Genomic DNA, 27,233 nt, shown 5'->3' with positions numbered 1-27,233 from the left:
TATGGGATCTATAGAATCCAAATTCTAACGATTATCAGGCAAAAACAACCTACAAAACTCTTTAAAGTTGAGCTTCAGAGTATTTATTCTCTTAGACCCTTTTATGTAACTGCCCTTCTCCCTCCATTTCCCCTCCCTCCTTTTCCTCCCTCCCCTAGCCCTCCTGACATAAATATAACTTAGAGTTATGCTGTAGCAAAGAATGATGTCAGCTTGTATGTGGTGGCCTGTAAGATTGTATTGCCTCGTGATACAGTAGCTGTCTTGGTTTATGTATCCTGCACAGTGACAGAATCACCTAATGATAATTTCTAAGAACACATCCCAGTTGTTAAGCAGTGTAGGATTCTTTGTGTGTGAAATGTGTACATTTACACTTGATATTTTCTCATATGTGTGGATTACACTGGCATAGTTTTGAATCTTGAATTTTCATTGATTATTAGATCTCACTACATCTACTTGGAAAACAATTGCTAGCATTCAGTTGTGTGAATAGACACAACTTGTTTGATGGCCTTATTGAGTTCCCTGTCCTGGTATTCTGATAGTTTTCAGGAACATGTGCTGTGGTGAACAGTTTTGTACAGAAGACTCTCTCCATTTCTTTTTAGTAAATTCTTAAAAATGGAGATGTTGATTACAGGCTGTGAACTTTTATACCATTTTTGATAAATTGTGAAATTTCTCTTCAGAAAGGTTTATCCATTTCAATACCAGAAGGAGTATGTGGAATTTCTTGCTAGAGCTGTCTAGGTTGAGGGCTCCATGTTTTAGTTCTTTATCTGCTTGTAGGTAAAGCAATGTTTTTCATTTGCAGTTTTCTTATATTAATGATGAGCCTCCCCCTGCCCCCTTCTAGGTTTCTTACCTTCCTTTCCATTCATGTTCTAATGCAAACTTGCGATTTTATAATTGTGTCATCTTTATTATATGCCTTATAATTGTATTGTCTTTATTGTATAATTTATAATTGTATTGTCTTTAACGCTATCACTCTGCGTTACATATTTTCCCTCAGTTTACCCATTTGTTTATTTACTTTTAGACAGGATTTCATATAGTCTAGGCTGGCCTCAAAGGTAAGACATTGAAGTCAAGGATGGCTTTCAACTCTTGATCCTCATGCCTCTGGCTTTCCATTGATAAAACAGTAGTCAGAAGCTACTATGCCAAGTTTATCATTATTTTTAGCTTCATGGTTATGTTTTGATGTATAGAAGTGTATATTTTTGTTCTTTTTCATTGCTTTAGTGACTGGGAAGACCAGTCCCTTTGTTTTCCTCTTGTTTTGTGGATTTATTTAGAAATTGTGATTCTTTCCATTCAGTGAGTTGGAATAATTTATTTTCATATAAGAAAAGATTAAATGTATTTTTTCCGGAATGTTTTATCTAGCATTTCACAACCCTACAGTGAGCTTATTGGAAATACGAGTTTCTTCATGGCTTACCACCATCATGGAGCCATGCAGTAGAAGGTGTGGCGAGGCACTAATGGGCTAGGGTCACATGTGGGCAGTTCTAATAAAGGTCAGGTCCTTAAGACCCAGTGTAACCGGAAGGCAAGAGGGAGGCAGTTGCCCGGAAAGGATGTAATGAACTCTGCAAACCAGCCCTTAATTTTTTAGAGCTTGCTCTGCATTTTCAGTTTTGACTAGAATCATATAAACAGCCTGCAGATTTGGCCTTGGAGCAGCCAAGAAGTGAATTGAGGAATTCAAGGGACTGAGGAAACACCGAGCTGCACAGCCATGTTCCTTCAAGGGCTGCCATCACCGCCCCCTGGTTCTTTACATGTAGTGTGCCCTTATAACATCACATGAGCAGGTAACTTCCATATTTACCAGGTGCCTTGACTTTAAAGGCAATTCAGCATAACAAGGCAGGCATCAAAGCATCTTGTACTCAGTTCACAAGATCTGGAAATTAGATCTCACTACAAGGAGCCCAAGTGCTTAGTAAGGCAACACACATCCGAATTATCAAGCTGTGGCAGAAATGGCTAAGTGCTGGGGACTCAGGGGTAAAAAGGAAGGTTCTGGCTCATCAGTTGCTTTAGTAACAGAAAGACAGAAGGGAGACTAACTCTGGAGCCTGGGTCAAGAGTAGTGCTTTATCTATAACCTGCTCTCTGGACTATCACTGCCTGCAGCCTTCTCAGCTAAGACCAGGTAGTAGACCTGAGTGGGACGTTCTGAGGAAACTGCTGCACCATTTTGTTCTTGAGTCATGTGACTCTGCAGTCTGTAGCTAGAGAGGAAGTTTGGCTAGTTGAGCGAGGATTCTCTTGACTTACATCTCTTAGCTAACAGTGTTTTCCATAGGGTGCTCTAGAATTGAAATTTGTTTTACTGCCATCTTTGGTTTGATAAAATTGGTGTGAAATTAAGTTAGGTCTTGGCCTGGGCATCTTTAAAGCATGCTGTAAATTGGGCATGTGATTGATGCCGTACTAAAATTGTATTGCAGGGATTTGACGGTGGGCAGAAAACCAGTAGGGAATGGCATGGCTGGTTGGCATGGGTAAGAGCTCGTGTTGTAGTTCTGTGCTTTGTCGGTGGCTGTGAGGACCCCGGAAGGAGCTAAGACTTGTGTAGTGATTCCCAGGGGAATGAACAGCAAGAGACACATCTGACTCCTCGGAGGCCAGGAGCCGAATTGCTCAGGGGTGTGAGGGACATGATATTTACCCATTAAAGTAAAAGAAAAGTCACATGTAACAGTTAATGTGGATGACATTTAATACTTCAAACAAGGTGGATTTGAGCGGCACTGTTGGAAGAGTACATGTGACAATTGGATCCTTGTCTCTTACTTGAATCAAAAGCCCGACACCTGTAACTCTGCATTCATTTCCTTAAGCAAAGTGTGTTTCAGAATTGCTCAAAACATTTTAAAGGAAACCTTCTTTTGTTGATATTCTGATAAATATGCACCATTATAGTCTAGGAAATCTTTGCAGATTAAACAAAATTTAAAAAGAAAAATTAGGTGTCTTTGAGTTCTTGTGTTGGCAGAAGAAGCTGTTCTGTCTAAGAATTTTATTTTTTTAATTCTGAAATGAAAGGGGATTTGTAGATTTGAATAAAGAGAGCACCAGCGAGTTTGTCCTCCTGATTTTGTTGGTAGATTTGATTTCTGTTTTATCTTTACACTTGTGCCTATATTCATGAGGATGATAATTATATTGATATGCTAATTCTTTGTCCTTTGTATATTCTATATAAAAGCACTTTTTATTTTTTATCTTACCTCACTGTGTAGTGTCATTTTACAGGTTATCCTAGCATAGTTGTTTCTACGTGTTTTCAGATTGACAGGTAGAATAAAGAAATTGATTTTCCTCAGCACAGAACTAAGTATGGAGTCAGGCAGGGAAAACAAATAGAGCAATCCCCTGTCAATGCTAATGTGTCAGCTTTTCCAGCTCCTTGCATGAGCGGAGTGATAACCAATCTAAGAACAAGCATTTGGTATTGATTCTCCAGTCTCAAGTAACAAGTTACTGCTTTGCTTCTTATTGAGAATTAAATCAAAATAATTTGGTGCCTATATTATGTCTTGTGAGAATTCCTTTACATGATTTATATACCGCGCTGGAGAAGCTGATGGATGTTGAAGAATCACATGACTTCACAGGTGTATAACTTTTTATCTGTATATAAATAATGATTGTCAAGGTTCTTAAAAGTTGTGTAGACCAGTGTTACAGAATTTACATTTTTGTTAGCCCAATAAGTCTGTATAGCTTTTGCTCTTTAAGAAAAACAGCTATATTAGTTTTTAAGGATATGCACAGACCATTTTGCAGATCAGAATTGATTATTACTTGAAGATAATGTGAGAAATAAAAATTCTGTACTGCTTCCTGCTCTCACGGTCCAACTGTGAAGTTGTAGCTAGGTACTCTGTGTCATGGACATGTCAGGTAGTATTGGTTTCTGTTTTTTGACACTGAACATTTATTTTCAGAATTTACCACCTATAAATGATTTAAATTAATTTCAGTCAGGTATAAGGAATTGACAGTGCACTTTTTTTTATAGCTGAGATGTTCAAAATAAATAGTTAATCTTAAATGTTCCTCTTAATCCTTCCTCCTACTCCCAAATTTTAGGACTACAGTATTATTATCATTATTATTATTATTATTTTGGACTTTTTGTTGTTGTTGGTGGTGGTGGTAGTGTTTTTGAGCTGAAATCTCACTCTGTAGCCTATGCAAGTCTGGAGCTTACTATGTAGTCCAACTGGCGGCAAACTCATGGCATTCTTCCTGCCTTAGGTCTGTGAGGGCTGAGACCATAGGCCTGGCTACTTCATTTTCTTCTTTTTGAGACAGGCTCTTATGTAGCCCAAGATGGTCTCCAGCCTACTATGCCATTGAGGATGACCAAACAGAATTCTGATCTCCCTCCTCTACTTCCCAAGTACTAGGATTATGGATATATACCACCCCACAATTGCACCTAGTGCCAAAGATCAAAGTAGGAAAATTACAGTTGTATACTACTGCACACAGTTTCATACTGTACTCAGGAACAAACATAGGGCTCTGAATATGCTAATGTCTGACTTCTTATTTTTATTCCTGTTCTTACTATTTTGAGCCACTCTGTATCAATGTGTAGCCCAGACTGGTCTCGAATTTTTGAACCTCCTTTTTCTTCCTTCTAAGTGCTTGGAATAAAGGTATATGTTACCATGCCAGTCCAAACCTTTTTATTGTTAAATAATGAAATTTATTTCTTGTCCACACACTACTTCATAATACATTGATGTGAATGTGTGGTTTTTGAAAGGAAGCTCCATATTCATGCTTATGCATTTGACACAAGACATCATAAACATGGCACATCGGAAGCTCTGATGCACTTGTCTCCAAATGAGCTCAAGCAGTTGTGGGTAGATTACCAATGGATATGGGCAAACTGATTGCAAAATAAGTATTTAAAATACAAGAGATCAAGAAGGATGAACAAGTCTTAGAAATTTGTTAGAAATGAAGTCCACAAGACTTTATTATCAATCTACAGTAATTGAGGCATGTGGTGTTGGCACAAGATAGGAAGGCTTTGAAAGTGTCTCTGTATATTACAGTTGTTTATTCTCTGTGTGTGTGAGGGTATGTATGTATGTATGTATGTGTGTATGTATGTATGTAGACGACTTGATGTGTTATCAGAGTTGGTGCTGCAGAGCAGCTCACCCTCAGGCATATGGTCTTTCTGAACATTGGTGCTTAGTCAGTTGAATTACCATATGGAGAAGAGTTAGAAAACAGTGCCCATGCCACATCCAAATCAGCATCAGCCCACAGCTGCAGTTGGCTGTGCACAGTCTGAAGCAGTGGGTCAGGTTCGGTTCAGTGAGTTGATCTGAGCATCAATGGAACACAGATCACTGATCAAATTGTACAGAAAGTTGCAGAACCTCAGAATTCTCTCTGGGCATCTTTCTAATCACATCCTTATGCCCTCTCCAGAGGTAGCCATTACATTCAATCCCAAGACTATAAATTACAGCTACTTTGTGCACTTAGTTTGCACACCATAGAGATACAATTATATACAAGGTGTCCTCTCTCCTGCTCTTTTCCTCCCGTGCTGCATTTTCACCTTTATTTACATTGTTACAGGAAACTGTAGTTCTTGGAGGTCACCTAGTGATGCTTAAGGGCATGGGATATCCACATAAATCATTTGGAATGTTTTGTTTTTGCATGGGAGATTCACTGTGTCTCTTCCTTACCTCACTTACCTATCTATTTAATAATTTATTTTGTCAGTATGCTGATGGATATTTATTTTATGCTTTAGGCGATAATCGAGTACTGCTTCAGTGTTGTTCAGTTTCTGTTGTTCTCTAGCTTTCATCATTGGAAGATGTTTCGGCTGGCTCCTGGACCTCTTAATATATGCCCTTTATTGTGGTAGCAGTGTTGTTTGGGCAGTGTCTTGCTTTTTGCATAGAAAGGTATGTCAAGCCAATCTTTATGTATTTTTTTTTAATCCTAGTTCTAGAGTTTGTTCATTCTCTAAGTAGTTCTAGTTCTTCTGTTTGGATAACAGTGTTGGAAATCAAGATATGAAGCCAGACACAGTGGCACATACTTGAAAATCCTATATTTGGGAGATAGAAGCAGGACAGCCAGCGACCAGGAATTCAAGGCCATCCTCAGCTATGTCTTGAGTTTTAGGCTAGCCTAGAGTACCTTAAACCCTGTATCACAAAAAGACAAAATAAAGTCTGGGGATGAATAAGAGTACTTGGTGTGAATAAGGAGGACCTGAGTTCAGATCTCCTGTACCTACATACACAGATGCATGTGGTATATTCTGTGTGCTGAGAAGAAGGGCAGCATGGAGACATGGGCTCACTGGGGCTCAATGGCCTGCCAATCACTGACCTGCCAATCACTCTACAGTATAGCTGAATCATCAGTGAGCTCCATGTTAAGCAAGATGCTTGCTATCAAGGGAATAAGTCATAGAATGATAGATCAGTACACTGCACTGCGGTGCCAGCAAATGACGTGTGGCTGTGTGCATACTTACAGACCTGTGCATATTATGTGTGGGTGTGCACTTACAGACTTGTACATGCATGTCTGGGTGTGAACTTACAGACTTGTGCATGTATACCGTGCGTACACACACTCATAGAAACTAAGAGCATCATGCTAGCTGTGATAGTTAATGTTCGTTGTTATTTCAGGAGCAGTTAGTTGGCTGAAACAAAATGGGTTCCATTTGTGTGCGTGCGTGCGTGCGTGCGTGTGTGTGCGTGTGTGTGCGTGTGTGTGCGTGTGTGTGCGTGTGTGTGCGTGTGTGTGCGTGTGTGTGCGTGTGTGTGTGTTTGAGAAGTATAGGGAAGACGAATGACGACGTGAGGTTGTGTGGGGAGGATCTAGGAGGAGTTCAGAGGGGAAAGAATATGAAACTATTTTGTATGAAAAAGAATATGGAACTATATTGAGTAAAAAACACTTTCTAAAAAAACACAAAAAGTAAAACAAGACGAGTGCTTATCTACTACTGTTGGAACACTCTAGAAAGGCACTTTGATTTGGAACCACCAAGGATACCTTCTTCTGAGTGTGTCCTTGAGGGTATTTAGAGACAATAACTAAGGAAGAAAATGCAGACCCTGAGTGTAGGCAGCACTGCCTCACGAAAGGGTCCCACCCTGAATACAAAGGCAAGAGGCAGGCAGCTAGCTGATCACCAGCATCTTCTGCTGCCTGCAATTCAGTGCGAGCCAGCTCATGCTTCTAGCGCTGTACCGTCTGTGCCATGACGGACCAGATCCTACCAGACCGTGAGCCACTTTTTTCTTCCTTAAACTGTTTTTGTCAGACACTGTGTCACAGCAACAGGATGAGTGTTGCAAGTGGGGCATTAATGTTCCTGGACTTGTCTGTTGGACAGTGCAAGAGTATATGGAATAAATCACTTAAGTGAGGCAGTGTACTCATAAAAAGTACTTATTTTCTGGTTTTGATCATGATTCAGTGCTCCTGTTTTTTTTTTCCCCTAATATCTGTATCATTAATTCTTTACATGCACATTTCAGAAACATTTCTGTATGGAGCCGCCTCTCTGTATACCAACTTGCTCCTGTTGAAGCCTTCTAAACTGTTAAGTTCAGTATCTGTCAGTGCCTTGCTGTTGTCATGGAGCCTGTCCTTAGGATTTCTCATTTGTAAATAACCATGTTTATTAGACAGGTGCTCATTTCCTACTCCCCCAGGCCTGTCTGTCTCTTCTCTGTTCATTAAATATGGCTATTTTAGGTACCATGCGTATGTGAAATCATCTCTATGTGGCTGGCTACTTGACTCAGCATAGCTTCCTCACAGCCCATCAATGGGTATACATTGTGAGGACCAGTCTGAGGAAATGCTACAGGCTGGTTGGCTCAAACAATAGACTTGTTCTCTTCCCCCTCTGAAGCTGGAGGCCTAAGATCAAGATGTCATGAAGCTGTTTCCTTTGTGGTCTGTGCTCTTGGCTTGCAGGTGGCTGGTCTCCTGATGCCTTTGCACATGGCCTGTGTCCTTGTGCTGGCATCCCTGATGTCTTTGTCCAGATTTCCTCTCCTGATAAGGACACCAGTCGGATTGGGTTAGGACCTGCCCTGACAACTTCATTTGAATTAATTACTTCTCTCCAGTGTCACTGTGAAGCCACATAGAGCTCCACCATGTGGGTTCTGGGATATGGACACAGTGTATCCTGTAACATCATAGCTCATATTAAGACTGACTATTATCCCGTTGTATGGGTCAGTACTCCTTCTTTGATCCTTTTATCTGTCCATAGGTTGCTCCTTGGCTGCTGAGTCGTGGCTATGCATGGGTGTGCTCTACACATCTCTTTAAGACTCTGTGGTGCCTTTAGATATGTAACCAGAAATGTATTGTCAGGTTGCAATCTAATCCTAGGAGCTTAGCCATTTTACATAGTCCTCACAGGTCACAAGAGTTCTGGTTTTTTCACAGTGTCACAATCACTTTGTTATTTTCTGTTTTGTTTTGTTTTTTGTTTGTTTGTTTGTTTGTTGAATAGCCTACCCTAGTGAGTATCAGGAAAAATGCATGTTCAACATAGAGAATTCAGAAGAAACATGCATATGAAAACGTTCATAAGGTTCATATCTTCTGTGACTAAGGAGTAACCATTTGCAACATTTTTAGATTCTCTTCTGTTTTCAAGCACGCATGCCTACACAACACAAATGCTCATCACCAATATACTACTGTGTAATTTGAGAAAAACAGTTATCATCTTTAATCTTTTCCCGTTTAAGATTGAACCACAAATTTTCAGTGCCACTGAATATTGAAGTGTAAGAGTTTTTATGGTTCTGTAAATAATGATTTAATTACATTCTGATTATCATACAGTATATTTTTCTAGTTCCTATTCATATATACTCTCTTAATGAAAATACATGGACACAAATCCATATATTTCTGACAGTTTACTTTTTTATATACCTAGGGAGATATTTTTAAGACTATAGGTTATTTTTTTAAGGTTCTAGAAATATATGCAGATTACAAAATTGTCTTCAATCAGTTTATTCTGGTATCACTCTTCAGCTGTGTGGGAAGCCAGTGTCACCTGACACTTAACATTACTGAATTTTAGAAAATCATTTCCAATAAGGAAGATTAAAATGGTTTTACCTTTAATAGGTACATTTTTCTGATTATCAATGAAATATGTAGCCCTCAGTATTTATTAATCTTTGAAGAATTCAAAGCATTTAATAATTTATGTGACTAGGAAATGACATGTTGAATTTTTTGAATTACAAATATTTTCATAGTGAAAGAATGAGAGTCTCTTAATCTTAAGCTTTAGTGTTTAAGAAAAATGTGATGTGCTTAATATTGATGCCAGAGTGGTGTTGCATTATTGATGGCTTCCTTGGTATGTAAGGTTTGTAGACACTGGTCAGTGACAGCCCCTCAAAGTAGAAATCTTTGGAGAACAAGGAAGCACAGTGTAATCTTAAGAATAATTTGTTTTGATCTAAAATAAGAGCTTATTACTTATTGACTAAAAAAGAAACAAATTACCAATTCCCAAATGGTAAACAAAGTTTGACTACCTGAAAGGAGGAATTAACTTTTATACAAAAGCTGAAAGCTTTGATGGAATTCTAAGGATAGAAGATCTTTGAGTGGGAGAGAGGCTGAGCAGGGAGTAGGCTGTCAGTCAGTCTGTAGAGCTGCCAGTCTGTAGGCAGGAGCGTGGAGCAAGTCAGAAGTCTATGGTACCTAGACACAGGTATGTAGTCTCAGTTTTTTTTTTTCTCTCTGGAAAAAAAAGTTCAGTTCATAAAGAAGGGTCCCCAGAACTGATATCAGGATACCCCACACCTTGTGCTATCTTAGGGAGAAAATGTAGATTATTATTTCTCCTAAACCCATACTTTGTTGGAGTAGATGCAGCTTGACACTCTTAAGATAAATACAGTATTTTTTTCCCTCAAAAACCACATACCTTAGTACAGAGAGACTAAGGATGTCTTTGAACAGCACAGTATTTGTTGGGAGTCAAAGTCTATGGGTTACATCCGTAGAGCGAAAGGTGTAGGTTATCTTAAATAGGCTGAGCTCAACAGGGAAGCAAGGACTCTGGCCGTGTGTGTGGCATATAATCCTGCATCATGTTTAAAGCGTTGTACATGTTGCTACCACAGAAGTCAGAGAGCAGATGAAAACTCACATCATCACTGATATCTTAAAAACAGTACTTTGAAGTAGGAAAGTGGTACATACTTACTCAGCCTCCAAGTAGAGTAGAGTGTAACCTCCTCCTTTCCAGTAGCCTGCGCTTCTTCTCAGTGATAGATATCTTAATTTTGCATAGGAGTTTATGTCACCCATCTTCTTTCACAACGGGCACTTCTACTATGCATTCTGGATATTTCCATATCTGCACATTCAGATCCATTCCACCCATGGTTACATAATTTCCACTGTACGTAGCAGTATAATTTCCTAACCAGTCCCCCAAGATTGAGAAGTTAATTGGTTTTAAATTTGCTTTTGTTTTGCTGTTGATGTGCAACACTGAAGTGACATCCTACATGTTCCTGATATACGTTTCTAAATACAGTATGGTCTCGTGGTCTGTTTTCAATGACAGGCTCCCCAGATTACGGTCTGAGATGGATAAAGAGTGGGTTTTCTTTCTTTTCATGGTGGGCGTTTTAGTCAGTGCTTAGTCAGGCATTAGTAATATTTCACATTGACAGAACGATTTGACGTTTTCACAGACCACTGTTCCTTACCTCATTTGCATCCTAGAAGCAGATCAATACAGGGATTAGTTTTATTACCTATACTTGACCAAGGAGTCTATGACATGGAGTGGCTCCTGGTTTGTTTCTTCCTTGGTGACTGGGTCGTCTCATTTCAGGCCCTATGTTAAGGTCTTTGAAATTGATCCAGGCACTTGGCCATTACAGGGCCAGAGATAAGAAATGTTCTGGTTCAGTGTAGACTCTTTTCTCTATCTTCTGTTTTCTCTGCTTCCAAGTCATTCACTTCTTATTCAAGAGACCTTTAAGTTTGATCACTTTTTTCCTGACTATCTGTTGTCTAAAATGTAAAACTGTTAGATTTCTAGTTTGTAATTCAGAAATATTTCTGTATTTAATAAGGAGATGTTCTGGGAATAGGGCCTAAATGTGACGTGGAGTTTGTTTGTTTTGGGTATACCTTGTACACATTAAGCTCATAATGCATTTGTGTTTTGATAGTGACCTATTATGAGGTGCAGGTATGCTCTTATGCCATATTGTTGGCTTATAAAACATTCTCAGATTTTAGAATGTTTTAGAGCATGAATTTTCAGACTAGAGATGTTCAACCTGTAGTATGCTTCCCACTAGGAAACTATCCTTTGTTAACACCTTTGGACTTTTAATTTTAAAAGGACAATATGGCACTTCTGTAGTCTTTGTGCTAATCGTAACAAACTTGGCTAATCCTCACAGCCTAGACTGTGAAGTTCCAGAGAGGGGGGGGGGGCGGAGAGAGAGAGCGCTCCCTGAGAACCCAGAAATTTGAGAAGCTGAGACAGAAGCTAACAGAATTGGAGGCTTCCTGCTGACTCAGCAGATGACTGAGATGTGCTGACTCAGCAGATGAATGAAATGTGCTGACTCAGCAGAACTCTGAGATGTGTTGACTAGGCAGAGATCACAGGCAGGAGAGAAGAGAGACATGAAATGTCTCTTCCCTGACTCTGCCTGTGTTATGTGCCACCAAATACCCACGTGGCCTCCTTTAGATGGCCTAATTCTTGTTAAAAAGTATAGCAGTTTTGAGGCAGAAGGGCCTTCTTCTAGGCTTATTTTCATTAGTAAATTTATCGTAATAATTCAGAGAGCTGTCTATATTTACTGCCCACTAGGTTACACTCACTTTTCTGTGTTTAGTTGCGTGTTTGTATGGTGGGGATACAAAGAGAAGTGGAGGGAAGCAATGAGGAAGCAAAGGCAGCAGGGTAGAGCTCACGCCTTTTTGGCAACATCTCCTCAAGAGTCGTGATAACTATCACCGTGCATGGGTAGCGCTGTGATATATAATGCTCCTAACATTCTTGGGATCAAATGCAGTATTTTTATGATAGATTGCATGTCTTGTGGATTTGGGACTATGTGTGAAGGAGTCTGTCAGCAATGGGAAGACCCCTTGCTTTACTGCCGCTGTGGTATATGGATATTTGGAATTAATCATCTCTGCTGTCGGCAGCCCAGGATGAGTTATAGAGCCATACTGTTTGAATGATTCACATTCTTAATGTTTTCCTCCAAGTCAGGCTCAACCGATTGTAGAGTTCTCACCATAGGAAGCCAGAGAAATGTCCTTCATGGTGTCTTGGGGGAGGCTATGGTCACAGACATATTCCCCCTCCCCCATGTCTGGCTGACACTTTGTATGTTAGAGTGTTACTTAATTCTCGAATTAAGAAACAGTATTTTAGAGCATACATTGTTTATAATATCCACAGTTGCCACCGACTAAAACTTCTGATTATAATGATTTTGTACTTTGGGAAAATAGCGTTAATTTTCTAAGCTCCCCCCTTTTTTGTATTATTGATGAAAGGTCTTTATTTTGCAAGCTGATTATAGAAATGGCACATGGATTTTATTTGACTTTTATATTTATATGGTCATTTATTAAAATGTTTTTTTTTTAAAACAGTGGCAAGCACTAGATAACAGCTTTGCAGAAAGGTACAAACACAGTAGCGAGTATAAACTTCTCTACAAGCTCCCAGCACCAGGTAGTTGCTCAAAATCACTTGTAATATGTTTCCCGTGATTGTTAAATTCCAGAATCATAAAGAAAAGTTCAGGAATCGGTGTGCAAATGATTTTAGTTGTGTTTGTTGGAGTTGTGCTATGCCTGTGGATGACATTTGGAAAAGGAAGGAGATAAAAAGAAACTCTTGTTTACTATGTATTTTTACAGTTTTTCAGGGCCCACTCCATGTCGGGGACTCTGGGGCACTAAGGTCACAGTTTCGAAGGTCAGCAAAGATTGGCTTCCGAGGGAGCTTCAGTGTAATGGGGGATTCTGCAAAGGAACAGTCATTGTGAAGCTGTAGATTTCTTTGAAGAATGCGGAAGGCCCTTAGGTATACCAGGATGCATGTGAGCATGCTCTTGAGGAAAAATATTACTCAGTTTAGTGTAAGGTGGGCAGGTGGAGAGCAAATGTGTTCAAGTGACTCAGGCTCAGACAGAAGCTATAGTCTAGATACTAGGCAGTCTCAGACTGAGGATGGATGAGCAGTGGGTGGGGTCCTGAGTCACCCTCCATCCTCAGGGCAGGGCAGTGGCATGATAAATACCATGTGGCTTTAGTGTCAAATTGGACAGATTTGCCTTATTTTAAATACAGGTAGCAGCTAAGCTTAGGTAATGAAAAGTTTTATTTAGCACAGTTTTGTATATTCCAGTCCAAAACTAGGCAAGGCCATCAGTGTTGTCTCTGGTGAGATGGCATACCCTGGTGGGAACATGTAGGGAAACAAAACGATTACATCTTGAACCAGAGCAGAGAGAAGAGGGCTGTTAATGCTTCCATTGCCCTTTTAAGGGACGTGCTATCAGTGATCAAAGGTCCCCTCTTTCCAAAGTACCACTACCTCCCTAGTAGCACCACCCTGGGGACCAAGTCCTTCACATGTGGACCCAAGAGGACCATTCTAGTCACACTCAAACCATAGTAGATGTGGAGGGACGAATGATGGTGGCAGGAAGAAAAGCCGGGAGACCTATTGGGAAAGCCCCCGGGGTCTTAGATGGACCCAGTGGTGCCAGTGGAGGAAAGAGCTGGTACAGCTCAGCAGTATTTGGCCTAGGGATTGACTGGATGCTGTGGTGGGCAGTGGTGGAGTCTGACATTGGTCAGAAGACTGTCATGGGAGGAGACAGTCAACATGGAGGCTTTACTTTGAGCCCCTGGTAGTTAGTACAGAGGAAGCAGAAGGGGCCTAGAAGTACCTCAGGGTTCAGGGATGGATACCCCATCAAGACAGTGTTAGCAGTAGGACGTTGGGAAGTGATCTGCTCCTGGGTTGGCCCCACAGGGAAATTACCAGCTGCCCAAGAACAGCAGAAGCAGAGCGTGTGGACAGGAGACCAGGCACTGGGGAGAGCCAGCAAGTGTAGAAAGGCCTGCCAGAAACTGGCTGTCAGGGAAGGGCCGTGTGAGAGGAGTGGGCAGGGAGAGGTGCTCGCTCTTCCTTCTTAAAGATTGGTATCTCAAATGTGTGAGTACACGTCTCTCAAAAAGTCAGCAAACCCCAAGACAAGTGAGCAAATGGGACAAAGTGAGTTTGTCTGTGGAACGTGGGAGTCAGGGGCAGGCTGCAGAGCTGAGAGGAGACAAATAGAGTCTGGTTGGACGGGGTAGGTAAGGAGTCAGTGTCGCAGGACAGAAAGTAGAGAGAGGATCTGTCCCGTTTGCCAGATGCCCTGTGACAAGGCTCTGCACCCCGGGCCAGCTTTGTGGTGCTGTGATTACAGCTTCATCTCTCAGGGAATGTTACGTGTTTTCTGTCAGGGCTCCAGAGCATCCAAATGTTTTCCCTCATTCGTCCCTACTCTGTTGACCTACAAGGCTCCCAGTTAAGCTGATAAGCCACCCTGTACCAAGATGGAGCCTCCCTCCCTGCTCCTGTAAGTACTTCAGCTATGCTGTCTATATGGAAGATCCTGATTGTTGTCCTGTACGATCAGAAGGTATGTGGGCCCATGTGTATCTTTTTAAAGTCAGCTCTGCCCGATTTCATGCTGGCTGTCAGCTAGTTCTGCGCCTGACAGGTAAATTAATTCCAGGCAGCTGCTAGAAGTAGCCTGAATTTATTCATTCCTTTGCAGAAAGCCCACTCCAACCAGTTGGTACATGTCTCCATGGTGGTTCTGGGCAGACATATTAAGGGGCTGGATTCAGAAGAGGACAGGTCATTCCTTAAGGGCTAACACTCAGTCTGGCCAGCTCTGTGCCCAGGAGCCTGATCTACTTGGAGATTCAACTTGGCCACCTTGAAACCCTCAAACCTGAGGTGCCAGCTCAATGACTCAGAGTGGCTAAGATAGTGACTGTGTAGAAAAGCGCCCAGGTTAAAACACAGGCATGCTGTAAAACACGACACACCGGTAAGCAGCTCTTCAAGTTCCTAGAAGCTGAAACGGGGAAACATGCTTCGAAGTGAAGATGGAATTTAACTGAGCATTTGCTGTAGGGAAACATGATTGATCACCCCCAACATGCACGCCCTGAGAGGACGCATCCTCCTCCACCCGCATCAGCTTGGGCACCTGTGATTGATGGCAGCTCCCTGCTGCTGCCAGGGAGGGGACGCTTGGAAATAGCGTAGTAGGGACTTTGCAAGCGAGTCTCATTTGGCTAAGTTACTGCTTTTGTGAGGCTCGCCGCATCTTTATATTCTACCAAGGAGAAGATGGTAAATCAGAGTAATTGCTTCATCCCAAGGCACTTTTACACTGTGAAGGGAAAAGGTCCTGTTAAGAAACTCAAATTAACTTCTGCTGGTTAGACTGTATGGAAAGCCTCTGAAAGCTGCTTGTCATCCAGCCTGGCAGTTTATTTATCATGGAACAATTCCATTAGTGCCTGACACTTGTTCTCATGGTATGGAGGCTTAGGCTCCCTCAGGAAAAACATTTAACCCTTGGAAATGCAAAGCTGTCATTTATCTGCCACTACCCCCTCCCCCAAAGCCCACTGGAGAATATTTACAAGAGAGATTTTAAAGTCTTCATTTCCAGGGACATAGAAATGGAGTTTGGACCCAGAAGATGATCAGTAAAAGCTTGGTGTAGCGGGTCCCCTTCCAAGTTGCAGCAGAAACCCCACCGTGCTAGTTACAAAATCTTAATATGGAATTGTGTAATTTCTAAGGAATTCCAAATGTATGGAATTCCACCTTAAGATGGAGATAAAATAGGGAAATGGATTATAACTTCTTGAGGTCAGAAGTTGATCAGGGACTGTATAGTTGGTCATTGTTAATGTTGTCTCTGTTGAAGTGATATGGCTGGTTTTTGGTGATGGTGGTGATGGGTTTTTGTTTGGTTGTTTTGATGCTTTTTTTAAAATTTTTTGTTTATTTTGTTTTTGACTATAGAATTTGTAAAATTTCGTCATTGAAGGATGGCTGTCAAATCTTAAAAGAGCAAATCAAAATAGTCACCATTTGAAATTAACACCCCTCAGCCTGACATTTACTAACAAAGGATGGGGGTACCATTTGTCAAAGCTTGTCAGGGGGCTGTCCCCAGAGAGGTGGTGCAGTGCAGTCTAGGAATTCTATGTCTGGTGCCAGACTGCCTGGCTTCTAAGTGAAGAGCTGCTCCTGGCTGCCCATGGGATGGGGCCAGTTAGCTAAGCTCAGAGACTCTTGTTTTCTTCATTGGAAACTAAGGATAATGGCTCTTGGGATTTTCAGGATTATTAAATGAAATAATTCATGCAAAATCCGTTTGCAGTATCTGTCATTATTGGAGAATTTAATACAAGTCAGATGGGTCTGGAGAAATGGCATAGATCACCCCAGATTTACTTGGGGTGTTTGTGGGTGGTTTGTCTGTCTAGGTGTGATATTCTACTTCTCTTAGAACATGGTTTAGAGGAGTCTCAAGTGTGTATTGCCTTCAGTTTCATTGCTTTTCTGCAAGCAGTCAGAGGTCCCAAGGTCTACAGATGCTCCCAGAGGATCCCCTCAAGGCTGAGGATAAGATGTAGATAATCTCCGTGGTTGGAAACAAACAAGGAAGAGGGGGTTCACTTGCAGGGAGATGGTGGGCCGCTCGCGTGAGGCTGGCAGGGTAAGTGGAGTGAGCCCAGAGCTGAAATCGCTTTATTATTTATCGCATTATCGTGGATAATGCTCCCCAGGTGGTTGAAGGGACTGTTTGTACATTATTGAATGGTGTTCTGTCCTTAGCAGGCATGTAACTACTGTTGCAGTCACCTTCAGTACTGCCTTCACAAGCTCCTTTGGGACTACCACCGTGACCACCACCACCACCATCACCATTAACCACCACCATCACCACCACCATCACCACCACCATCACCACCACCATCACCACCACCATCACCACCGTCACCACCATCACCACCAACTACCATCACCACCACCACCATCACCACCACCATCACCACCACCATCACCACCGTCACCACCATCACCACCAACTACCATCACCACCATCACCACCACCACCATCACCACCACCATCACCACCACCATCACCACCATCACCATTAACCACCACCATCACCACCACCATCACCACCATCATCACCACTATCACCACCATCACCACCATCATCACCATTATCACCACCACCACCACCACCACCATCACCACCATCACTATCCTGGCACAACCTCCTTCATCACCACCATCAGCCTCAGCCATATCACACACCCCTCACACCTTGCTCTATTCTAGTTTCCTTGACTTGGATGACAATTCCAAGTTAGGATCCTTCCTCATAGGAAAGCCAGTGTAGGAGCTCAAGCAGCAGTCAGAGTGCAGAGAGCAAAGACACTCTTCCGTGCTTGCTTGTTTGTTAGATTTCTCAGCTCTTACACAGCCCATGACACAGCTCATGAAATGATGGCGTCCACAAATGCGTCTTCCCACCAATTAACAATCAAGACAGTCCCCCACAGAGATGCCACAGGCCAGCCTGATCTAGACAATCCCTCACTAAAAGCCTCTTCTCAGGTGATTCTACATTGTGTCCAGTTGTGTCAGAATTGAGCAGCCCACTCTCTCAGGAGCGTCACCAATCCCCTCCACAAGCTCACCGCCTCACACACAACCCAGGACCACAGAAAGGGGCTGCCGCTGGGAGACCTTCCTTCATCTTTCTGCTAGACTGGAACTCTGTCTCACCTTGTCTCTGATTGCTTCTCTTCACCTGTTTGATCCCAGCTGCCTTTCTGTCTGCTTAGTCTGCAGATCAGGGGGGATTTACAAGTGACATCTCAACAGTCTTGCTTTCCTCTCTTTTGAGAAGGGATTCTGGTCTTTATTGTTTACTTTAGAAATAACAAAAGATGGTGATTAGTTTGATTCATCAAATTTAAAACAATTGTTATAAATTTAGGGCATTTGATTAGACTCCTTAAATTACACACAGTGTCTCACATTGCTGGCTGAGAGCAGTGGAGTTTCTGAGGCACAGCACTCCTTGCCACCACTTGCTTTTCTTCTCCTGTTCACCTTCTGGGTGTCTATGCACACATCAATAGTGGCCAAGAACTCCAAGTGTCTGGAAAACGGCCTCTGTGGTAGGCTGCTCAGCCATCTTTGATGGAGAACAGAAGAAGCAGAGAACCGTTTCCTGGGGTTCCCACATCCTCTGCTCTTGGAAAGGGCTAGAGAAGCTTGTTCTGAGGGGAGTGGTAAGGACAGGCAGTGGGCAAACCTAGGCCATGGAATTCTGAAAACAGAATTCTAGCTAAGGAAGTCACATTGCCTGCTAAGAGCAAAGGTCACTGCCTAAGCTCTGGAAAGCCAACCAGCAGTAATCTGTGTATGGACCACTCAGTGATCTTCCTTCTACCTGACCCTCCCACAGGGCCCAGCTCAGAGCTTATCACATACATGGTGCCCACACTGTTTATGAATGAGTTCCCTCCTCCTTTCTCTCTCGTTCTGAGACAGCTTCTTAGCAGTAGGAGGGACTGGCCATAGCCCTGATTATTTCCCTCACATAGAGAACTGAGGAGTTGGCTTTGGACTAAGTTGTATTTCTGCTATTTGAAAGATATCTTTTTAAATACACGGTTAGCAGACTAATATTCCCTAAAGCACAGGAGCTGGTCACTCTCTCGTCTCTGCTCTTACATAGTTGCAGCCATGTTTTGGAGATGGCATGAGTGAATTTCCTAAGGCTCCTTTGCTAGGAGCATGGTCTCTAGGGCTGTGGACTGCAGCTTTTGAAAAGATGGCATCTAGTCTAGGTGCTCCTTGCATTAGAAAGGGCATGTTATACTTTCCTAGACTCTGTTTAGTTCTAAGAGTTAGTTGGTGCATAAGTGGGCATAGGTAGTATCAATACTTAGGCTTTCTCTCTTGTATGAGCCCCCAAATGACGCCATCTACTATGCTATAATGTAGCCAGAAGGCCATCACTGCTGGTTAAATAGATGGGACCATCTGACGTTGGACATTCAGCTTCCTAAACTTAAAAACATAACAAAACAAAAACCTCATTTCTTTATAAGGTACACTGCCTCAGGTATTTTGTTATAACAACAGCAAATGATGAATGCTAAACCACTAATCTGGAGACACACCGGAAGTCGGAAGTTAGGATGATCTTCTTATAAAGAGCAAAACATGATTCCAGTCAAGGGCTGAAGTTGATTCCATTCACCCTTTGCTGACAGCCTCCACCATGGGAAACGTGACAGTTGGTTTGGAATGAGCACTCCTACGTGGGTGGGCTGCACTGGGTGAGTACCTCAGGGCAGGAGGCAGCTCTTCCTGGCCAGCTGAATCTTAGGTCAAGCACTGGGCTCAGCTGTTGGAGTTGGCTGCACTCATCACCACCTTTTCTTCCAGGGAGCACAGTGTGGGAGAGACCAGGATAGGTGATGCCATCAGCACTCTTGTCACTGTTTAGGATTCTGTTGTCTGTGCTGCAGTTCTAGGATGCATGGTAATCCTGTGTGAGTGTGTGTGTGTGTGTGTGTGTGCGCGCGCCTGTCGGGCTCATGTTAGAAAAGATAATTTTCTTCATTGTTTTTTGTTTTTTGTTTTTTTTTTTTGTATGGGAAATAGCTTCTTTGTTTCAACTGCTCCATTTGTTTCTGTTTTTGCTGTTCGCCCTTCCTCTGCTTAGGGGCATGGCCCTGGTTTGTGGGCAGCTCCTTTTCTCTCAGGAGAGATGAATAAGGTGTTTTGGACTTTGCTGTCTCTCTCCCATGATGTTCTTTTTTAAGGACCTAAGCTCCTAAATCCCTTACTTTATTTAGCTTTGTTTTGTTTGAGACAGGTCTCACATCCTTTTGCTCCCATCTTCCAGGGATTGAGGTTATGGATGTGTGACCAAGATGGAGAGCCCTTTGCAAAGCTAACCTAGGAATAATATCTACCACCCCTATCTTTTTCTAACTGGTATTGTAAGGACATCAACAGACAGATGTCCAGCTGGCTGTTTAGGTGCTTGTTTTCCTTCAGCAGAAGAAAGAAGCCGGCAGAATAAACATTGTTTACTTAGTTTCAGGTTGTCACCTTGCAGTTAAGGATAGATTGGTTTTGGAAATTATCTTGTTTGGATGTTTCCTCTTACTCATGTTCCATAAAAGCCTTTGGCTTGAGCCCTACCTGACTTAGTAGATTAAAATCAAGTAAATGAAGAACAATCAGAAATATTTTTATTATAGTTTTTCATTTGCTTTAAAAAAAACCTAAAAATAAGTTTTTTTTTTTAAAAAAAGGATTTGATTTAAAAGATTCCATTTTCTGGGACTGTTCTGCATTTGTAATAAATAATAAATAACATTATGGTGGTTGACTGCCACACTTCTGTGCAAAATAAATAAATGCATTTGGCGATATACATTTGGGGGATGCGATTTTTGTAATTTCTATGGAAATAAGGAAAAACTTTAACAGTTGATAGAGACTTTACCATCTGTTAGCAAGGAAGAAACAGCGTGGCAGTTACTGAGTTTAACAGGTATACTAGCCTGCCAGGAATGAGGATTATCTAGGACCAGTCCCACACCCTCAGGAAGCTGACCCCACTTGCCACCTTCAGGGAAAAGGCTTTTTTGCATAGCCCTTACATTGTTCCAGGGGCAAGAAAGTGAGAGGTGGGGCTGCTCTTAGGGTGAGAGGAAGAGACCCTGTGCCAGCTCATGTGGGGATTCTTTCTGTAATCAGTGCAAAGGTGGACTAGCCAAGTAGCTTAGCCACTGTCTATACAAGCGAAAGCACTGAGCATTGGTGAGGGTAGTGACACCCAGGGATCTGGAAAACTGGGAGGTCCTGCCTTTCTCTTATAGTGGAGTTTGCTGTGAGCAGGCAATATTTTTAGCTCCTCAGCCTGACATAAGACCTGGGGGCTTCAGGTCTAGTTAAGGAGGAGTGGCTGGGATGCCTCTGCTCAGTGGAGGCTGTAGAATTGCCCACTAAGAAGCAGAGACCAAAGAGGAGGCATGGAGGAAGCTGGGCCTTTCTTTTGTGTTTCCGTTAATTTCCTTTGGTTACATGACAATGGTCCTACACTGAGTCATCTGATGGCATCTGCGTAGGCTTTGTGGTGGCCTCAAGAAAGGACAGCAGGCGCAGCTCTTCTGTTGGATGTCTATAAGGATGCTTGGCCCCTTCTGTCTGAAATCATACTTAGTTTGGTCATACAGGCTGAACCACACAGGAAACTTTTATTCGGCCATAGACTGCATCGTGGACTGGTTTTGCTTTTGTCTCTTCAGACCCAAAGAGGCTAGGAATGAGGGATTCATTTAAACAGGAACAGCTTGACCCCATCTTCAGCTTTCCTAAAGTACGACCTGACTTTTATTCCAAAGTCCTGGGAACACACTGGGTCTGACCCACTGAGCTGACTCTGGTGTTCATCCCCTGGCCTTGATCTTAGACATCTAAACCATGTTGCTAAATAAGCTGTACTTTTTTCTTCTGTCCTAACACTGCATTTGGGGGGGGGGTCACACCTCCCATTTGGATCCCAGTGTCCTTGTGCTGCTTCCCATGGGCCTTGGAGGGAAACACTGCAGACCTGTACATGCAAAGATACTAATTGCAGGCTTGCTAGGTTTAAAGCACTCTCTCTTCTTGTGGTGTTTGTATTTCTTACAGGGGTGAAGACATCCTAAGCCAGAGGAATGATTCTCTAGTTCTGGAATTTCAGGCATCAGCCAGCAGATGCAGGAGGTATAATTTTGGGTATGGGGGGCCTCCTCAGAAGCCTGCCTTGTTCATCTTGCATAAGGCCATTCCATGCATCACTCCATTCTTGTGTGTGCTTGGCTTGGCCTAGCAGAGGGTGGCCTGCATGGCATGTGTGTGGAGGTCTCTGTTTGAAGGTTGACACCCTAGGTGCCAGAGGAGAAGGGAAGTTCAGATGCATTGGGATGCAGGGTCTTTTGTTCCTTTCAAATGCCAGCCAGCGTAAGTCTAAAGTTAGAAGTCAGCGATAAACTAGAGTTGTCTGGGGTTCGAAGCCCATTTCATGCCTCTGTACCATAAATCACGTGTCTTCCATCCTGTCAATGTGTGAAGCCCACGGAGCATTTACAGAAGCCGGGGACTCAGGGCAAGCAACTTACCAGCAGCATAGGACAATCACAGCCTTTCCTTTGGGCTTGAATGAGTGTGTCTGGGGGCGGGGGTCCACACTGTGCTGCTGCTCAGTGTCACCTCAGCCATGCTTAGAAATGGGCTGTGACATTGGAAGGATGAGCCTCTCTGTTGGTAGATGATTTTTTTTTTCCTTTTTAATGTAAGGACACCGGTTAGGCTCCCAAACCTAATAACTTTGGGTAATGTACTAAGGATGAATTAAAATGCTAATGGCCTCCTTGCTCTGAATATTTTACCATTCCCTGATTTTAAATTTAAATTAAGTGCCTCAGGGGCACAGGCAGCCTTGCCAGAAGCATGTGTAGTATCGCCCCGCAGACAGTGACTTTAAAATATGCCCTGGCAACATGGGCTGAACTGGGATGAGGAATACCTTTTAATCGCTATATCCCCGTGTCATTCATGCCCCCTGCATGTATGTGACACAGGTACTAAAAATAGGCGTTTAACCTACAAAATACTATTGTTTTCATGAAGTTCTTTCAACCTACAAATCCTTTTCTTTGTAACTGTGTTTTAGTAGCAATAACCTGGATTTCCAGGCCTGAGTGTACTAGCTCTCTCTTCTGAATTACCTATGGCCACACCCTTGTTTTGAGATTACTGCAGTGTCCTGAGACATCCCTGCCTCATATGTAGACACTGGGGACTAGGGTAAAGAGATTGAGTAGCTTTTCTGTCATCTCTGTTTGGGGAGACCTTTAATTAATAGGTAGACCTCTTGGTTCCTAGATCAGCCCTCCACTCCCCAGACATGTCATCGTCATTCTTTGCTTCTGCTAAGAAATGAGGACAAGTATCAAGTTTTCGGGATGTGCGTTTCCTGATGGGTAGTTCGTACATCCACACTAGGCCAGTGAGCCCAGAGGACCAGTGTGTCTTCTTTCAGCAGTTAGAGAGGCACTTTCTCATCACTAGTTGAGTGAGCCCCTTTATTTTTCTTCTTATGAGGGGAATGACACTCCATCCTTCCCCTTTGCCTCCTGCAGCCCCTCCTCCTAGCCCATGTTTTATGGTCAGGAGGAGCGATAGTGTCAAATATATCAGAAGGAAGAATTGATTCAGTCGTCTTTGACGACGTGACTGATTAACAGAGATCAGGAGGAGGCTCGTAATAGCAGAAACCCACTGCAGCATGGAGGTTTAACAGCTCCTCAGGGAGCTAGTTAATGATAGAATCACTACAGAAACACAGACATGACACACACACACAACCCCATCCTGGAGCATTCCCATATAGCACTCAGAGGCAGTGAGTGTCACCGGAGGAAGTCTCCTCATAATTCGTATTTACACATCGAAGTAATTACCGCAGACCTGAGCAAGGCGCTCCATCTTCTGTCAGAGTTGCTTATATAGTTGCTTTCCCTAATATCAGGCAGAGGAATCTAATTCTGGTTGGAACCTGTCCCCTGGAAAAATATGATTGACAGCCATGGAATTCAGCTGGCCTGCTGAGCTTTAATCGCATCCCTGTCTTTAGTCATTGCCATTTGTCCATTAACCAGATGTCTGTCTTCAGATGCACATGACTTTGGGCTTGGCCCTTTAATTTTTGGGGTTGTTCTCTTTCCTTTCTTCTGGCACAGTGTCTATGAACCAGATAGGAATGCATTACGGAGGAAAGAGCGAGAAAGAAGAAATCAGGAGACACAGCAGGACAGTGGCGGCTTTAACTCCGGTTACTCACTCTTCAGTGAACCCTACAAGGTAGATGGTTTTCAGCTGTTCACCTTCTCTTTCAGCCACCTCAATGGCTCTGTGAAGGAGTCAACAAGAAACTCCATTTTGGTTTTTGGTCTGTTTAGCCTGGGAAGATAGCCCTGCTCCTGTGGCATCACATGCAGGTCACATCCCTGAGTATCGATGTCTAGCTTGCGTGGCTGTGCGGGCTCCTTGACCAGCAAAGTGTGACACTGAGACTCACTTGCTATGACTTTTATCAGGAGTTCACACTTCACTTCTTTGGTCCCAAAATTAATGAATCTGTAATGTTTTCTGGGTTCTTAAACATCATTAAAAAGAGGTTAGGTTATATATTTGATAAGTGTGGCTCATGTAAGGCTCAAAGCCTGAGTTAGGGCTAATGAGATTGGAGGCTGGTCAGAATGACTCTGGGGGTGGAGGTGCTAGCTACCAACGCTGAGGACCTGAGTTTGATCCCTAGTACCCAAATGGTGGAAGACGAGAACCAACTTTTGCAAATTGTCCATCCCCATGCGCACACACACACACACACACACACACACACACACACAATTTGCTATGCTTCCTACCAACAATGCAGAGTTCCTCTCTCTTCCAAAATGAAACACTGTCCAAGAGCTCACTTGCATTTTAGGCTGCATGGTAACATAGTTACATGGTAACATGATAAAATGGTAACATAGTTACATGGTAGCATGATAACATGGTAACATAGTTACATGGTAACATGATAACATGGTAACATAGTAACATGATAACATGGTAGCATGGAATGCTTAGGGTGGGACAGTTGTCCATATTTGGTCTTGTATTGCTTCTCAGTTACCCTGATTCCTCTAGCCTAACACACTGTGTTTCTAACAAGAATAAGTACTTGCTTAGGATCTGGGAGCAACCCTGTTGTGACTAAACCTAAGTCTTCAAGAAAAGCTTTCAATAGTTCTACGATACAACAATAAACAAATTCTAGAAAGACTTAATCAAGACTATTTTATGAAGTTATTAGAGTAAATTTTCTGATTTTCAGGTTACATATACATATAAAACAAATACATATCTTTAAATAATAATAAATGCATTTTGACCATAGCACAATATACCAGTAACAACTTTCTGTTTGTTAATATACCCTAAAGTTATCCATTACAAGTTTCTAGTTCTTGAATAATGTAGAGGCTAACAGTTATCTTCAGAGCCCGTAACAACTTCAATTTTGTCCCTCAGTTTTTATTTGGAGTATATCAGCTTTGTCCTTGTTACCCGACAGACACCTGTTCACTGTTTCCTGTGTCTTGTCTAACAGTATCATGGATATTTTTCTTTCTCCAGACTAACAAGGGGGATGAACTCTCCAACCGGATCCAGAATACACTAGGAAATTATGACGAGATGAAAGACTTTTTAACTGATAGATCCAACCAGAGTCATCTTGTTGGTGTCCCCAAGCCAGGTGTTCCTCAGACTCCTGTGAACAAGATCGATGAACATTTTGTGGGGGAGTCCAGAGCCCAGCCCCAGCCCTCATCCGTCTGCAGCACTGCCTCCTCCACACCAGCAGCCGTCTCTGTACAGCAGGGCAAGAGAGGCACCATGGGCTGGCAGAAGGCTGGGCACCCGCCGTCTGATGGCCAACAGAGAGCAGGTAAGGAGGGGCATAAGGAAGTTGCTTTGTACAGATCTCAAAGAGCCACAATGCAAAACCTGTTCACTATGTGTGGAGAGCCTCATCCTCACCATCACTGCCTTCTTCTTCCAACTCAGCGCAACAGGGCTCTCTCAGGACCTTGCTTGGAGATGGTGTTGGCAGACAGCAGACAAGGGCCAAGCAAGTGTGCAATATGGAGGCGGGGCTTCAGACCCAGGAGAGGCCACCGGCAATGGCAGCCAAGCACAGCGGCAGTGGACACTGTGTTCAGAACTTTCCCCCATCCCTGGCTTCAAAACCCAGCCTGGTACAGCAGAAACCAACTGCCTACGTGCGGCCAATGGATGGCCAGGACCAGGCTCCTGATGAATCTCCTAAGCTTAAGTCATCCACGGAGACTGCTGTGCACTGTGCAGCCTACAGAGGGGTCCCAGCCAACAAACCAGAGTCAGCCAGAGCCAAAGCCAAGCTTGCTAAGTTCAGCATCCCCAAGCAAGGAGAGGTGAGTCCATTCTCATTGCCAGTTACATGCAGCTAAAGTAGTAGCCTGACTTGAAAATGCTTTTGCCCCTCCCACCTCCCACAATTGGCTGCCATTGTGGTAAGATTTGTAGTGCTCAAATAGAAGTTATAATTTTTGATATTTTCAAATTCATTATAATAGGATTGTTTTATACTGAAATGGCATTTGTGGTTGTGTAGGAGTTACTTAGAGACAGAATGCCTCCTTCAGTTGAGTTCATGGGAGTTTCATGAACAAGATGGTATTGACTAAGCTATAACACAGCAATGTAAAATACTTCAAAGGCTGTATGTACTTCAACTTTCAAGGAGGCAAACTAGTTCCCTAAAATAGTTCAGAACTCTGAACGCTTTCATCAGTTTTGAAAAGTTTTATGACAAACTTTCTTAAGGTAGTTTGAATTTGTACAATGTATAAATAAGAATTTGTGAAGTATTAAATCGATATTAAGTCTGGTTGACATTCCTGTATGTTAGATATTCCACCCACTTTATAAAGCTTAAGATTCAGAGTCACTCATATTAACTGGAGTCCTTACCTGGGTGCTTGTGTTAGGCCGTATGGACGTATTCTCGGAAGGAAGTACTTCAGTTCATACACCCCTCCCTACCTTGCACTTTGATTTTGTTCTACCACATTTGCTCATTGCTTTATAGACTGTGTGGAGTGGATACATTGAATGTGAGAGTCCTCCACAAGCCTGCCACTCGACAGACTGTAGGGAAGGCTGTGACTAGCAGCTACTTGAATCTGGGTGGAGAACAATCCTTTCAGAGTAGCGTGTCTCATAGTGTCTTCCAAATTGATGACGGTTGTGAGGAGTCCATGAGGAGAAATCCTGACCATGTGTATTTGCTTTTGCTGTCTCCCAGTGTTGTAGAGCTGAAGCTGGACTGGTTTTCCCCTAACACTGATCTTAGGAACTGCTAAGCTGTTTTTC

The 27,233-nt window shown here is 42.7% G+C and overlaps 1 protein-coding gene across 2 annotated transcripts in view; it reads left to right on the top strand.

The window, feature by feature from the left end:
- Nucleotides 1–27,233, top strand: part of Aff3 (AF4/FMR2 family member 3) — a 459,969-nt gene that overhangs the window by 65,183 nt on the left and 367,553 nt on the right. Inside the window, exons 2-5 of one of the 2 annotated variants that reach the window (XM_028775377.1) lie at nucleotides 21,915–21,989; nucleotides 24,008–24,128; nucleotides 25,455–25,767; nucleotides 25,887–26,272. In XM_028775377.1, coding sequence (XP_028631210.1) covers nucleotides 21,915–21,989; nucleotides 24,008–24,128; nucleotides 25,455–25,767; nucleotides 25,887–26,272 — 895 coding nt within the window. The remainder of the gene's footprint in view (nucleotides 1–21,914; nucleotides 21,990–24,007; nucleotides 24,129–25,454; nucleotides 25,768–25,886; nucleotides 26,273–27,233) is intronic. The other variant, XM_028775378.1, reaches the window with a different exon arrangement.

Source organism: Grammomys surdaster, unplaced genomic scaffold (genome assembly GCF_004785775.1).
Source record: "Grammomys surdaster isolate TR1022 unplaced genomic scaffold, NIH_TR_1.0 255, whole genome shotgun sequence".
Taxonomy (NCBI): Eukaryota; Metazoa; Chordata; class Mammalia; order Rodentia; family Muridae; genus Grammomys; species Grammomys surdaster.
The sequence above is the reverse complement of the archived record's forward strand: the minus strand, read 5'-3'. Positions and strand labels throughout refer to the sequence as shown.